The 16,295-nt window shown below is 36.3% G+C and overlaps 1 protein-coding gene and 1 pseudogene across 7 annotated transcripts in view; one reads left to right on the top strand and one right to left on the bottom strand.

Moving 5' to 3' along the window:
• The window catches only part of Plcb1 (phospholipase C beta 1), a 794,669-nt gene that overhangs the window by 584,068 nt on the left and 194,306 nt on the right, over nucleotides 1-16,295 (top strand). For all 7 annotated transcript variants that reach the window (XM_004840810.3, XM_004840812.4, XM_004840809.3 and 4 more), the window contains one exon: nucleotides 8,047-8,193. In XM_004840810.3, coding sequence (XP_004840867.1) covers nucleotides 8,047-8,193 — 147 coding nt within the window. The remainder of the gene's footprint in view (nucleotides 1-8,046; nucleotides 8,194-16,295) is intronic.
• Nucleotides 15,199-15,950, bottom strand: LOC110348304 (guanylate-binding protein 5 pseudogene; annotated as a pseudogene).

The following is a 16,295-nucleotide window of genomic DNA, read 5'->3' as shown; positions in this document are numbered from 1 at the left end:
TGGAGCCATTTTGGACATAAAAAATAAAATATGCTTAACAGTCATGAACCTTTTCTCGGGAATCTACTAACAAATGTGTTCCAGCTAAAATGAAAAAATTATTCAAGAAAGAGGTAGACATGATACAAAAAAAAGAGATTCAACAGAGAATAGAAGTAAAAGAAATGAAGATCAATTAATGTAGATTGAAGCAGATCAGAAGGCTGTAGGAAAGACTTCTTCAAGAAAAAATTAACTGGAAGAATACTTGTCTTTGAATATGTTGTAAAGAAGTACATATAATTAGATATATGTGCAAATAAATTAAGCAAAATTACAAAACAACACATTTATTAACTTTAGGGAAAATAAAAAGTTGTGCATGAAAACAAAAATAATTGTTAGGTTTCTATATGACTCAGTTCTAAATAGAATGCATAGTCACAATAATAATGGCACTCAATATTTTTCTAACTAAAATATAACTATAACTATATATGAAATATATATGAAATGTATACATATATGTTAAATATACAGTGTATATATGTGTTTGTAGAGATAAGAAAGAGCAGTGTCCTCATCTTCCACCATGAGAATGAAAAACTATTTAATACAAGCACATTATTTTTATGCATAGAAGTAAATGCCGCAAGTGTTAGCCAAAAGATTTGAAAGTGTTTGCTTCTAATCAAGGGGAAATGAGGGAGCTTGTCTTAATAAATTGTCTTAATAAGAACTGCCTTAATAAAAGATGTTCTGAGTAGAAGCTATAGAAATTGGTCTAAATTTAGAAACCAACCTTGGCTTCTGCACCATGCTGTTTTCCCCATATTCATCTCCTGCATCAGTATGTGTGTACCAAGAATAAATCCCACAGGTGACTTCTTGGCTGTACCTTGGTGATTGCACCCACTGGCCACACGCAGCACGTCGCTACTTCTTCACTGCAAGCCTAGCCAGTCAACAATCAACTTGGCTGCTTTTTTTCATCCTCTGCCACACCTGGGCAGCAGAATGCTGAAACTATTCCAAAATGAGTTGTTCTCCTCAAAATAGTCCTGAAATTTATACCATCAAGTGGCCAAAAAGTTCCTATGTAGCCAAAATGAAGTTGGTATGTTTGAATTTGTCACCTATTAGCCATCTGGGCTCCACTGCCAAACTCTAGCTACCTGTATATTATGACACTGCACCAATTTAATAGAAACCTGAACTGATCATCAGGAGGAATCAGATAGGAATGTCATATGCTCTGTTTTTAAAATCTTGATGGGCAAGTCTCTGATGGTCACATCTTTGATTATTTTCAATGTCTGGCACATGGAGATGGGTCCTAAATAAAAATGTGTTCATTAGATAATCACCAGCAAGGCGGGTCACAGCTCCAATGTGTGTTCAACATCTTATTCTTCCTGGAAAGATATGAGCTGAAAATATCTGTTACTAGGTCCCTGGAATAGGAAGGTCAATTCAGAAATTTCTATTGAAAGAAGTTTTGTAGACATCAATAGAAGTATTTTGTAATAGTCAGGACCTGGGAAGATGGGAGAAGGATTCCAAAAAACTCTTCTAGACCAGTCTTCTGTTCTTTCTCCAGAGTTCCCTTTTCTGGACACAAATACTCCATTCTAATTGTCCCTCAAGGCTCATGGAATGGCTCTGGATTTAAAGAAGAGAAGGAGTTGTCTATACTCCAGTAAATGCTCAAGGTCTTTTGCATGCACTTGTAAACATGAACTACATGCAGTTAAGTATGACTGGATATACTGTAGGGTTTTAAAGCATCTCTGGAAGGTTTTATTATGTCACAGCAGAGCTTTGAATCTGTATCTTCCTGAAGGCATCAGGCATTATGTGCCCCAGGGGAAGGAGAAGGCCAGAAGGACAGAAGTCCAGTGCATGGCTTTGACATTTGCACAAAGCCACATGACATTTGAAAGATTCTTTCTGCAGCAAAGATACTGCTGGAAATGAGACATATAAACTCCTCCTGGGAACCATCATTTCGTTATGATACTTTCTCGTGTCTTTCTGAGGGTGGTTCCTCCCTGGTTAAGTCAGATCTGTTCCCCTTTTGCATTGCCTGTCTCCTTTTTCATTGAACACTGGAACTTCTTTTAAATATTTCATATAACAGCATTTTGTTGCATTTCTTAAGGGATTTATATTTTTCCTCCTTTGGCCCTAAGAGGCTTAAACACTATGTATGCTTATTAAGACTTTTAGGTACCAGTGTATGAATGATGTGCCTAACTGAAAGCACATCAATCTTCATTAAGAAAATATGTAAAGGACTTTATTTTTAGACTTTGTCAGCTGGATTTATCCCTCAAGAACTTTTCTTCTTGTTGATTTTATTCCAAAACAATGTAGCATTGTTTTTCAGTGTGGTTTGATGTTTCACAATCTCATTTGAGTATGGGAATTTTGTTTTAATTTAGGTAGTAATCATCCCTATTGTATCGACTTGAATTAAAAGAATTTTAGAGCTAGAGGAGATTTGATAGTCCGTATAATTTACTCATCCTTTAAGAAATTTGTCCGTGGGCTGGGGATTTAGCTCAGTGATTCTACCGCCTGCCTTGCAAGTGCAAGGTCCCAAGTTCAATCCCCAGTACCAAAAAAAAAAAAAAAGAAATTTGTCCCTGACAAATTTACTGCTGTTAGGAATGGAAGCTGTGTTTCCTGTGCTGTTATTAATTTGTTTAGAAAAGAGTGCATTAAGATGACAGCTCAGTGGTAAGGTACAGTACTTGCCTAACACTTGCAAGGCACTGGGTTCCATCCCCCACAAAATAACTTAATTAATTAATTAATTAATTATTAAAGAATATAAACAGAAAATAAATATATTTCCTATCTTAATTCTGAAGGTTTTTTTTTAATTGTTTGGTGTACTTTCTTTAGACTGGAAAAATTATAAGCAATTTTGCATGTAAAATTTTTTAAAAAAAGAACTGTTGCATTTAAATCAATGTCAATAGCAATCTTAAAGTTGTAGTTGATGTGGGAACAAGGACAGTCTTCTTTTTTTTTTAGAACCGGGGATCAAACTGAGGACCTTGCACTTATGACGCAAGTGGCAGAACCACTGAGCTAAATCCCTGGCCCAACAAGGACAGTGTTCTGAGAAGCTGTTCTTATAAAGCCTTTACTAGTTAGAACTGCTTCTAGACTAATTTATGTCAAACATCTGTGTTTTTGCAAGTGAACTCCTGACTCCCTACCTGACACTTTCTAGATTATACACACTGCCCCTTATCCTTAGCTTTACACTGACTTTGTTTGACTTGATATTCTTCTGCCTAGTCCTTAGATGCCTCAGAAATCTGGAGTGCTTTCTCCTTTGTTAGCAAAGCACAGATTGGGGTTGCAAAGTTGAAGGCTGGTGTCTGTGCACCTCCAGTCTGCAGTTGTGTTCTGTGAAATGTAGTCCAAATTCATTCATTGCTCTTATTCAAAGTTAAATAAATTCCTTCACTAGGGATTTTTTAATTGTTTAATATAGTCATAAATAATTGCCAGCAATGAATATAATCATTATGTACTGTACAGATGTACTAATAAAAAATTTTAAAACATAGCAAAAAATGCCAACTCATCTAACTCTTGTTCTTTTACTGATTTTACTCTGTTAAACATTATACATCAAGAGGTTGAGGAGTGTAGCTCAGTGGTAGAGCACCTGCTTAGCCCATGCAGGGCCTTGGATTCAATCCCTAACACCAGAGTTAAAATCTTTGATTTCTATTAAATAATACAGGTAAAGAAGATTAACCCAAAAGGTTATGTGTTATTTGACATGTAGTACATTAACTTTTTTATTTAATTTGGCAATATTTGTCTAGGTTTTACTTTGCTTGTTTCTTGTGGTACTTTGCATGGAGAGGTGAACTCCCTCTGAACCATTGTTTTTGTTTTTCTTTCTTCTGTGTGTGTGTGTGTGTGTATGTGTGTGTGTGTGTGTGAATGTGAGTGTGTGAATTTCTCAGGGTGGCCTTAACTTGTGATCCTTCTGCCTCAGCCTCTCAAGAACTAGGTTTACAAGTCTGTACCATCACACCTGGCTTAAGCTTTGCTTTTGTATTTTCTGGTTTTTTGCTGGCAAAGCATATATATATATATATGGAGATTGTTTGGTAGCTCAGTGGAAAAGTGTTTCCTTAGTAGGTGTGACATCCTTGTGATACAGGGGGAGTAGATATGACTTCCAAACCTGACAGATATCCGAAGCACAAGTTCATGTTCTCTAAAATCAAAGAATGAATTCTGGGAACAACGGAGGTTAAGTGCAGGAAAAATGTATTGAAAGAAAGATAGCTTCTGTCTTAAGAGAGACAGACAGGGGACCAGAAAATGGGTTGCCTGGGAACCCTGTTTCCCAGGGGTTTTTTATGGAACAAAGCCTGGAGGTGAGGCGGGTTCAAGGTGGGACAAAAGTATAGTTAATTAGTAAGCCTACAAGTACAGTTGCTTAGGTAGTATTGGGAAATCACAAGGTGGGCATGTGGTGAAACAAAAGTATGATCAACCAATAAGATTACAGCAAGTATAGTTGCTTAGGTATTATTGATTAAATGAGGATGCAAGGAATGAACAAAGATTTTTGGATTTTTGGTAAGGGATGGGTTAGGAACCCTTCCTGGAAGGGATGGGTTAAGGTCTTGGTACTCAGGTGATTGATACTTATTCAGAATATCAATCACTGCTTTTTATCCCTAGGGGAAGTATATGGGTGTAATAGTTTCTTTCTTTTTATAATGCTAACTAGTGAATGTGCCTCAGTTGTTTTTCTATGCTGAGAGCCCAGCTTTGTCTAACTGCCTTATAATAATTTCTAACTAACTTAGTTATCTGGAATATTTGTTTAAACCTTCAGCACCCAAATAGATGGATAGATGTGTGTGTGCGTGCATGGGGGGTGTTTGTAGTCTCATAGCCTCCTTTCAACTGGCTTTGTCACCTTCACTTTCTTTCGTGTTAATGAATTAAATAACGTTTTGATCCATACTTACATATTAATACCTTGATCTGAATTATATCTCACTTGAGGATGACATTTGTGACCTATTTATTCTCACTTTTCTGTCTCATACACATGACAGACAATAATCACAAGCATAGTTCAGTATTTTTCTTAATACAAGTGCCCAGAAGATATTAATAATAAATGAATAATGATCCTAACATTCAAATTTGTCATTTCTGCCCTATTATTATATGTTTTGTTTTAGTCACTTTTAAAAGTTGCTGATTAGACCAAAAGATATTTCTTTGTGTGAAATAAGACAGTCCTAGGGTCAAATCCAGCCTCTTAAAGGTGGCATGTTAGGGCCCTCAATCTTCTGTTGGTGGAATTTGCACGCACTCTAGGCTAATTTCCCACTAAGGTGGTAACTGAGACCTCTACTGTATGCATTGGTGTCTGGCAGGCCTGTTTCTTTCTTTTCCTGGCCCCTGAAGACTTTTGTGTTTATTGCCTAAAGGCTATAGTTAGAGATGGAGTTTTTTGAAATCTGAACTTAATGAATAATAAAAAAAACCCAAATGTCAAATTTATATAATTTCATCTGATTAGAAGGTAAAAATAAAAAATGTGCTATCCTTCATAATTTTCAAGTTTCAAAACAATTTATTTTCTATTTTGAAACACTATAATCAGCCCAACAAAGCAGGCTGACACAATGTTCACAGAGCACCAGGAGAGAGAGCAGGGACAACAAAGAGACAAATCCACACCTGCTTTGAATGTGCCTGTCTCTCCTGTGGTAAATCACCTTTTCTATTAGATTGAGTTTTTACAGGCCAGAGGTGGGTTTTCTGTGCTTTGTTTTTGTCTATATTTAATGTTAGCTTTGCCATGTACTGGTTATGTTCCCTCTACATTTAAGAAAAATAATGCTCAAGTCAGTAAAAATTAGAATTGTTACATTTTATTTTTACTTATGAGCTTGGTAGAAGGGGTGAAAAGATGGAAAACAAATACATTCATATATTACTGATAGAAGATTCACTTGCAAGAACTTTAACAGAAAGAAAACTGGTGATCTTTATTAAAAGCCTTAATATCATGTGTAGTCTTTGAATTAGCAGTTCTACTCCTGAGAATTCATTCTATGGAGATAATTAAGTATCTGTAAAAAAAAATTTGACCATCAGAGTATCTAATGCAATGTAATTTATTCCTAGTGAAAAATTTAGAAACAACTTTAGTGACCAGTGATAATCTTGTTCTAATTTTACATTTATGACATAAAAATATAAATAAGTATATATTTCATATGTCATAGTTAAATGTTTATCTGTGTGGAATTAATTTTCACCTGAAAATGTTCATAGCATATTACCAAGCGCTGATCAGACCCTCGGTTGCCTGCTCAGGGGAGTACAGCAAGGGATAAAGAAAGACAGAGACAAATTTGCAGGTACAGAGGGCCGGGAGGTCAGTGCCTCAGACTGGGCAAAAGACGAGACCTCTTCAGCTTGGTCCACTTTTATTACCCAGTGAGAGGCGCAGTGGGAGGGGTGGTGTCCTCTTCCTGGAACAGAGACTGCTGTCAGCACAAGCAACTGCCGGGCCTGTAGTTTGGCACCCACCAGTCTATACTTATTATGGCTGGTCCTCACCCCTGTATTATTCTGTTACTACAAATGAAGTTACTACATTATATACATGTAAAGTTATATGTGTATATGATTGCATCGTCATAAAAATTATATACACACTTTTTTGTATGTATACACACTAAGATTTTAACAGTATTGTCCTCTGAAAGAAAAGTTAAGTATGTTCAGAAAGTTTCATTTTTCTTCTCTGCTTTTCTCATTGTCCACTTTCAGTGCACAAGTACCACTTTTAATGAACACAAAACTGTATCAACAGAGAAATAGAAATGCCATCTTCCAATATTTATTAGCAGTGTCTTTACTACTCACAAATATGTTGTTTGTTTTTTGTTTTGTTTTGGTTTGTTGTGTTTTTTTTGAGACAGGATCTCACTCCATAGTCCAGGTTGGCCTGGAACTAAAATGATCCTCCTGCCTCAGCCTCCCAAGTGCTGAGATTACAGGCATGAGCCACCATGCCCAGCTATGCTGTTGTTTTGAGGTTTTGGTTATTAAGTTTGAAGAAACAAATTTTGGTGATGAACCAAAAATAGTTAAGATGGGTCTCTTTGTATATCCATAAGGATTATTATGATACAGAATTGTCTTAGTACACATATCACAAACAGCATCAAGCTGTACACCTTAAATATGTATAATTTTTATCTGTTAAATTACCTCAATGAAGCTAAAATAATTATCTAAACATTTAGCATTAGTCACTTCAAAAAGTTACAACAAAAGAAAAATGTCCAAAAAGATTCTGAGATAAGTGTGTGAGTCATGTATCTATCATTTGAAATGAAATCTTTCTAAATATAAAATACTTTGACCTCCCTTTTTATGAATGTTCAGTTTCTTATTCTGAGGAAAAACTCATTTGTGATCACTTTTATTTTCTATTTTATAGAAAAAGATAATTATTTGAAAACATTTTCACTTTCTTTTAAATAAGAAAATCACTAATGCATAACTTTTTTGATTAAAAGCAGTATGTATTCATAATAGAAAATTTGAAAATCACCCCAAATTCTGTTTCCCACAGATAACATTTTGGTTTCCATCCATAAAGTTGTTATCCATTCTTTATTATTTTTTTATTTTTTTGGTACCGGGGATCGAACTCAGGACCTTGCGCTTGCAAGGCAGGCTCTGGAACCACCCAGCTAAATCCCTGGTGTTATCCATTCTTATATTTAAAGAAACTGGTATTTAGTTACAAAATCCTCTGAAAAAGTCAATAGGGATCAAGAAATTGCATATTTTCTTTATAATTTATAGCATTTGGAGATATTTATAATGAACAACATTAACCTAGTTTATCCATACTATGAAATTGTGAAGGCTGTCTTCCATGGTGGATGGTACCAGAGTTTTCTGGGGGAAAAACTAAAACACAATACCAGCAACCTTTATAAAGAACACATTCACATCCTTCTTAATTCTCCTTTCCTCCAGGACAGATATCGGTGGATGGATTTATGCGCTATCTGAGTGGAGAAGAAAATGGAGTTGTTTCACCTGAGAAACTGGATTTGAATGAAGATATGTCTCAGCCCTTGTCTCACTATTTCATTAACTCCTCACACAACACCTACCTCACAGGTAAGAAGAAACTATTTCTGCCTTACTGGAGCCTGTCTCAGCAGATATCACCACCCTCTAGCTTCTGTTGTTAGAAATGAAGGGGAATTTTGAATTTTGTCCAGTTTCCTGTGAAATGCCTCTGGGAACTCTGGGATTCCACCATCAAAGTCTCCACCCACAAGCCCTCAGGTCCCTGTTAGTGAAGAGGAATCATCCGTTCTCCACGGCCAGAGTTTTCAAGTCTTGCACAATGTACCCACTTATGTTACCTTCAGACTAGCGGAAGTTTTGTTTATCAAAACTGGTTGGTGAATTTAAAACCATTTACAATCCCACCTATCTCTCTGGGCTGTGTTCAGCTACAGGAGGGCTCTGAAGCCCTTAATAATTTCTGCTGAAAGCAATTGCATTGTGTTCAAACTGAAACAGGGCTCTAGACAAAGACAAACTGATCTGCGACTAACAACATGTACTTCATGGTAAATATTAAAATAGAAGAAAGTGTGTTTGTATCCCAATTTGATCCCAAATTGAGTGTTGTCATGGCTTTTGTAAATAGTTAAAAATATTAAAACGTGTGCACATATATATACATTTATATATACGTACACACATATATATTATCTTGCCATAGTGTAGAATTAAAATTTTAATAAATACAGATTTTAATAAGCTCAGACCATTTTTATAAACTAAATACATTCTTTCCAAGATACTTTCTATATGGCAGAGCTCTGATTGCATACCTTAAAAAACTCTTTACAAAAATCTGCTGTTGGTAAAATAAAAATTTTAAATAAGCTTTTTAAAACAACATTATGTTTCTGCTTCACGCTGTCCTATCATACCAGATAGCCAGATGTAAGCCAGCAAAGCAGAAGTCTGGGATCGTTTTTGCCATCTGTGTATTGTAGATGCTTCTGTGTCCTCAGGATGTTTTTGATGTGCTCGTGACTTACTGTCCAATGATGTACAGTTCATGCTGCAGGGCAGACGAGCAATGAGACACATATAAAGACCAGAGAGATCCGGGCACTAGATAGTCACTAGGTAAGCAATAAAATTTGACAAGATCCTGCCATCTGACAGCTAAGCACTTCTTTCTTCAGGATTTTTAAGGGAGGTTCATTCCTTACAGCCTCAAAGGCACATTGTATTGGTATTAAGTCCAGCATTGGCCTGGTGTCCCATGTTAGGTGAAAAAGAGCTTAGAATAGAAATGATTTTGGGGCCAAGATGGCAGTGTAGCCCCAGACAGCCAGAAGGGGCTATCTCAGAGTGTTTCCCCATGATCCAAGACCGTCGTGTCAGTACCAAGTAGTCGTCAGTTCTGCAGTCAGGTGATTCCATCTCACATGTTTTTTATGAAAGTTGAAAGGCTCTCAGGCAACTTGTGGCCTGTTTTGTTTCAGCTGACATCTACTAAGAAAGACTCATGCTGTAAAACTCACTCTGTTTGCATTTGGCTCATCCTAAACTCTGTCCTAGTCACCTATTGCTACATAACAAAGTACTCGCAAGCTCAGTGGCATTAAACAGACATTACCTTTTTTTGATACATATTCTCTGGCTAAGGAATTCAGACAGTGAATAGAGGGAATGGCATGTCCCGGCACGAAGGCGCCCTGGGAAAAGTAAGGGAAGAGAATAGAGGGAGAAAGGGGCATTTGAACAGCTTAGGTGCTGGAATCATCTGGTGCCCTCTCCAACATATCTGTCTCTTCGGCTGGAATGACTCAACTGCTCTAAACCTAAATTCCTACGGAAAGCTTCACCATGTAGCTTGGGCTTCCTCACAGCCTGGCATCCCCAGGGTAGGTAGACTTCTTACGATGGCAGTTTAGGGGTAAAATAACAAGCATCCTAGAGAACAAGGAGTAAGTTTTATGGCTTTTATGCTCTTGACTTCTGAAGCTCTATAATGTCAATTTTTTATTTCTTAAAAGAGTTGCACTGAGATTCAATGACAGGATGTAGAGCACTGCTCTTAAGGGGAGAGTGTCAAAGAATTCTTAGTCCCATGTAAAAACCACTGCACATGTCCTGAATTCAAGAGGAGAGTGTCCACGTAGCCATCTTCCTTAGATTTGGTTTCTTAGGATTACTGCATAGATTTTAAAGCTGCCACCTAAGTTCATAAACCTTCATAAAGGATCTCCTTCTTCTTCTTCTTCTTCTTCTTCTTCTTCTTCTTCTTCTTCTTCTTCTTCTTCTTCTTCTTCTTCTTCTTCTTCTTCTTCAAGGGTTTTTAATCTGATTTGTTAACACTTACCTACTTGGCAGTTTAGGGAACTTTATAGACCCCTTTGAGAATGTTAAATATGTAGTATTTAGGACTAGAGAGGAAATAAGTTTCATTGAAATATTTTTAACAAATACTAAAAAGCAATGTTATAATAAAATAATACATATTAACACATTTTAAGATGAATATTTTAAAATGTGATATTTAAAACAATGGAATATGATATGAAAGTATCTGTGATTTCTACTGGTGACAAAGTTCTGCTAATACTATTGTGACTTGTGACCTAAATTTATAACTGAAGAGAATATTAAATTTCATGTAGTAGTTAAAACTGAAGATGTAATGTTTCTTCTCATCAAATTTCAGGGAGGTCTGTAAAATGTCAACTTTAGAATCTAGGTCATTGATTTGATAGAATCCAAAGAAGTATAACTTTAAAGTCCTTAACATATGATAGAATCTTTTTTATATTACTAATTTTATTGGTACATTTTAGGTATACGGTATAATGACATTCATCATTGTGAATTTGCACTTTTACATACTCTATCTTGGTTCTTATTTTTTTCCCCATTCCCCTGGCCTCCCTTTAACCCTTCCACCCTTCCCTATTTACAAAGACTTTGTTTCCATATTTTTCATTTTCTCATATTAATTTCATTCCCTTCTTTCCTTTCCCTACCCCTCCCACTTCCCTTTCCCCTTTGGCCCTTTTCTTACTATTTGACATTATCTATTTTACCTTCTAGTCCTTATTTATACTTTCAGTTTCTCACACCAGAGAAACTGTTCAGTATTTACACATATGTGTCCTATTTATTTCACTTAAGAGTATTGCCTCAATGTGCATCCATCTACTTATAAATGTCTCTAATTTGTCATTTTTATGGCTGAGTAATATTCCATTTTATACAAAAATCACATTTTCTTTATCCAGTCTCCAGAATCTTGCACTTATCATATGCATAGAACAAGATTCAAAAAGCCTTGAATACATAATCAGTTGAATTTTGCACATTTGGTCTTGTCTATCTGGAAGTCACAATATTGAGCAATTTTACAATAATCCTTTCAAGTGCAAAATGCCTGCCAAACCATATATTCATGTTCATTACTATTATTGGTCATATAATGAATGAGTTAAAAATACCAAAATAATTGAGCAACAATGCCGATTGGATATACATTGTATTCATTTCATCTCCTTTTGAAATACATTAATTTTTCTCTTTGTGGCTATCATTATGGACTTATAGTTTTCAGATTTCATGAATGGTCATTCAGCCATAGTTACTATTCTCTCTTTGATGCTCAAAATGTCTCAATTTGAATCTGTGTCCTCTTGACATTGAACTTTGAAAATATCCTTGCTTTCTGCCATGTAAAGATCTTCAGGCCTGCTTTATTCCTTTCTACCCTAGACATGGAATCAGACTTTTCTCTAATAAACCCTGGTTCCTTTTGGTGAGGAGCAAAAATAATATAATTAGCATCAATTTGGACTCTGCACTATTTCCAGGCCATTTTAATGAACAAAGCAAGGAAACATAATTTTCTTTTTAAGTCATGCCTTGCAAAGATATTCCCACTTCTATCATCCAACTTAAATTCTTGATTCATAGCTCTGCTTCCTTTAGCAGTCTTGGTACCTAACAAATTATATATAATTACTCATTTACTTTACTGACAACACAATAATTGTTCTAAAAAAATTGTTCACTATTAATACAAACAATGAAACTACAGAATATAATTCATCTCTCTTTTTAAAACTGTTTTTTACTAAGGATTTTCAGTGGAATTAGTTTCTTGTCACTCACTACTGTGCCCTCCCTCTACAAAGTTTGTTAAGCACAGCAGTGAGGGGAAGCTGGGGTGCTCAGATTAAGGGTGGTTTCAATTTGAGACTGTCAGCATGTTAACAGCTGACAGATCTTAGCTAGGAGGAAAGAAGGATTCATACTAATTTTGATGAAAGAAAGAACTCAAATAGCTGTCTCCAGATTTTTGTATTAGATTTGTATAAATGATTTCTGAGAAATTTTCTAATTCTTTAATTTCTAATAATATTAAAGTGCATGTATTTTTAAATATTTAATATTTGAAAACTCTATAATTCTGTTAAATCCTACTCTGATCTTAACTGATTTTGTTGTTTATCTTGATTGATTTTCTGAGCTATGTATTGTTACACCAAGATTTGTGTTCAGTAGAATTCCTCACAATATCACTTTGTTTCAATACAATACAAGTCAAAGTCTTTTATTTTCCTTCAAGGAATTAAGGAGAAATTCTGTATAACAAGCAAAAGATAAAGCAAAAACCATATTAACAGGTTAATATAGACTCTCAAGGTTTGGCCTGAAATATTCTTTTGACTTATGGGTTAAATTCTATTTTACTTTATATGTTAGTAGTAATATCCTTGTCTTAATTGCATTTAAAACTAATATAGAGGTTCTATTTCTCAGAGGAATATGGATAAATATGAACATCTCTGCTATACAAATTCAAACTCCCCCAAACCAATTAAGAATATTATAAAATAAAAATATAACCAAAGCCTAATCCAATGGAATCTAATTAAATTTTAAAATCAATACCTAGAAAATAAATTATATTTTATATTTTGCAGCCATTTCCAAAGCAAGTGGAAATCCTATCTTAGAAATCTTATTTCCTGTAATGGATGCTTTGTGTAGAAAGGAAAGGTTTCCTAGTCAGAGACTTCCAAGTAATGCGAAGTACAAAGAACAGCTAACACGTTTTAATGTGTGTTGAATATAGGAAAAAAGAATCTGAGATTCACAGTGATTAAAATGATCACCGACTCTACAACCACCTTGCCCTATTCTCCTTATTTTCTTGGAGCATTTTAAGAACTGACACTCCTGAGAAATTCCAGACTAAATCCAAATACGAAGAATTTCAGTATGTAGAATGTTTTCTTTTGAGCCTTCAAGGGGACCTTAAAAATGAAATCTGCAGTATGAAAATTCAGTCAATTTGGCAATGCATTACTGTGTCTATTTCTCTACTAGTTATTGTTCCTTGTTGAATATCAAGATGCCCAGAAGGAAAAATAAATCAGGTCATTGAGAAAAATATATGTACAGAATGAGTTGGATTTTAATTACAAGGGTCATTTGCCTGAGTTTTGGATGGTCTTGGCAGTGTACCCAGTAGTGATTATGTTTTAAATTATTGTTTTTCTTGAGGAATCCACCCTAATGACTGAAGTAAAACAAATCCACTGAGGACAGAACAGTATGCAATCATTTCAACCTACACCTTAGCAGCATTTCATAAACTTCCTATGCTCCAAACCATTTAAGAGATAGTAGTTGGCACTCCATATAAAAGCAAGGAAAAGTGGTATCTCTCTGCATAATTAAAATCTTTATTTAGCTTAGACAAAAATGTTAGACTTGACTATTTATCCCTATTGATCTAATAAATTAAATTATTTGATGGGATGTCTCAAATTATAATTCAAATCCTCTCCTCATGTCCATGTTCTTGGCTGCAGAAAAGCTCTAAAAGTGACTTGGGCCTAGTTGTAGGTACCCTTGTATTTATCCCTTCTTTAATGTCTCTCTCACTTATTATCCCTTAGCATATGTAACCTTTTATCATGTCTTTTATTTGACATATACATAGGCTGAAGAAAATTGGGTGGTAGAATGAAAAGATGAGCTTCGGAAATAAAGGGATCTGGTTTAAATTTATATTTACCTAATTTACATGCTTACCTCTTCTGAGGCTCTGTTTCTTTATAAAATAAAGATAAATTAGAACAATCAGAGTCCTTGTGGCTGAAAACAATATGAAAATATTGTTTAATGACTTAAATATGAACCTCATAAGGTGTCCAGAGAAGGGTTGACAGTTGGTTAAATCAGGACTTCTTTAATGTCACCAGATATCCTTGGTGCTTTCTATCTTCTTGATCCCTTGTGGTTTCAAGATGATTCTACACATAATCATTGTCTTCCTATGAACCAAGATCCACATATAGCATCTGGAATATTCCTTTCTTGTAGCCTTAGGAGTAAGGAAAATGTTCCCAGAGTTTCCCAACATCTCTACCCCACCAGGAGACTCTGTGTTATCCCCTTATATGTAGTCCAGAGTTACACCACACAGAAAAGACTCACTCTATTCATCACCCCTGTGAGCCATGGAGCTGCCATGCATGCCTGCGAAGATTCCAGATTTACTGCAGGATGGGGAGGGAATTCTGGACCATATCAGAAATAGATATACTATTCTATTGGCAAAGGGAAGAGAGAGAAAGAATGACCAGAAGTGTGAAAGGAGAGTTTAAACTTCTTATTTTTTTTTCTGATTTTAACCACTTTATTGTCAAAATGGCACTTGGAGGGCAGGCAGACCAAGGAAGAGCACAGCACTCAGAGAACTGAAGGGAAAGGCAGATTTATTCGCTAGCTAGGGGCCCAGCAGAAGGCACCTTCCAAAGTCTAAGCCCCATTTCTCCATTTGTTCTCATATTTATCTGTTCTTCAGCCAGGGCAGGGGAGCAAGCAGAATTTTATAGAATAGAACTAAGCAAAGGGTAGGGAGGTAGAGGTACATATTGTTTTTATAGCTTATCTTTAAGACATAGAGAGGTAGACAGCTGTGGTTCAGCAGTCCGTCTTCCAGGCACAGTGACCTTTGTGGGTTTAGCAGGAGGGACAAGCCTTAGACTGTCAGCCTTGAGACAGTCTCTGCCAAGCTTTGAGACTCTCAGTCTCTCTCTGTCTTTTGTTTTCTTCCATTTCATTGTAAAATGCACTGATTGTGTTGCCATCTGTCTCTAGAACAATACATCCTCTGGAGATGTTGGAGCTCCATTTGCTGTCTTCTGAGTTCAGCTTCAGCCATTGCTTTTTGTCTTTCAGCCTCTTCCTGGAGCCGATGTTCCTGTTTCCTCTGCTGCTGTGCCAGAAAGTTTGCTCTTTCTATCTCCATCTGTCTCACTTGCTGCTGATGGAGCCTCTCCTCCTCCATGATTCGCTGATTCTCCCTGGCAATGGCCTCCAGTTTTTCAGCTTTGGCCCTTTGAGCCTCTGCTTTCCACTGAGCCTCTTCCCTCTCCTTTTCCTTGGCGGTGAGAGCCTGGTCTGTTTGTAGGTTTGCATCACTCATAGACTGCTTAGGCTTTAAATATTTCTGCAGCTCTTCTTCAGCCTGTATTCCTTTCCTGGGGTCCTGATAGTACTTTGCCTTCAGCTCTTCCCTTTTCTGAAGGAAGAGATTATGGCCTCCTGGCCTAGAATAAATCCTGAACTTCATGGCTTGTTCCAGAGGACAAAAAATGTCCTGAAGTAAAACTGAGCAATGTTTTGAAGAGGCTTCCTTGTTCTGCTTGCAAATATCTGTATGCTTTGCATCTAGTAGAGTCTGTAATGCTTTCTGGAAGCTTTGGTCCTCATCCTTGAAAGAGTTCTTTGTGAATATTTCCATGGCCTCCGTCTCACATGCTCTGTGCAGCTCCAGCAGCTCCTCGAGGGTGTCTGTGGGGAGCTGCACCTTCTAGCCCATCTGCTGGTCATAGTGGGCCAAGGCCTTCTGCACTGCAGCTGAGTTTTCTCTCTGGGCCAAGGCCAGGACTGAGTTCTTTTTTTTTTTTTTTTTCCTTAAATTCTTTTATTGGTACATTTTAGGTATACAATATGTTTAAATTTATCATTGGGTGCTTGTACCTGTACATGATGTATCTTGGGTCTTATTTTTTCCCCATTACCTGTGCACCCTTCAGCCCCTCAACCTTTCCCTATTTAAATATACTTCGTTTCCATTTTTTTTCTTTTCTCATAATTTTTCCTTTCCCTTCTTTCCTTTCCCCTTCCTCTCCCACCACTCCTAC

This window comes from Heterocephalus glaber, unplaced genomic scaffold, assembly GCF_053883595.1.
Source record: "Heterocephalus glaber isolate CG9 unplaced genomic scaffold, H.glaber_assembly_v1.0 deba00001532, whole genome shotgun sequence".
NCBI lineage: Eukaryota > Metazoa > Chordata > Mammalia > Rodentia > Bathyergidae > Heterocephalus > Heterocephalus glaber.
The sequence above is the reverse complement of the archived record's forward strand: the minus strand, read 5'-3'. Positions and strand labels throughout refer to the sequence as shown.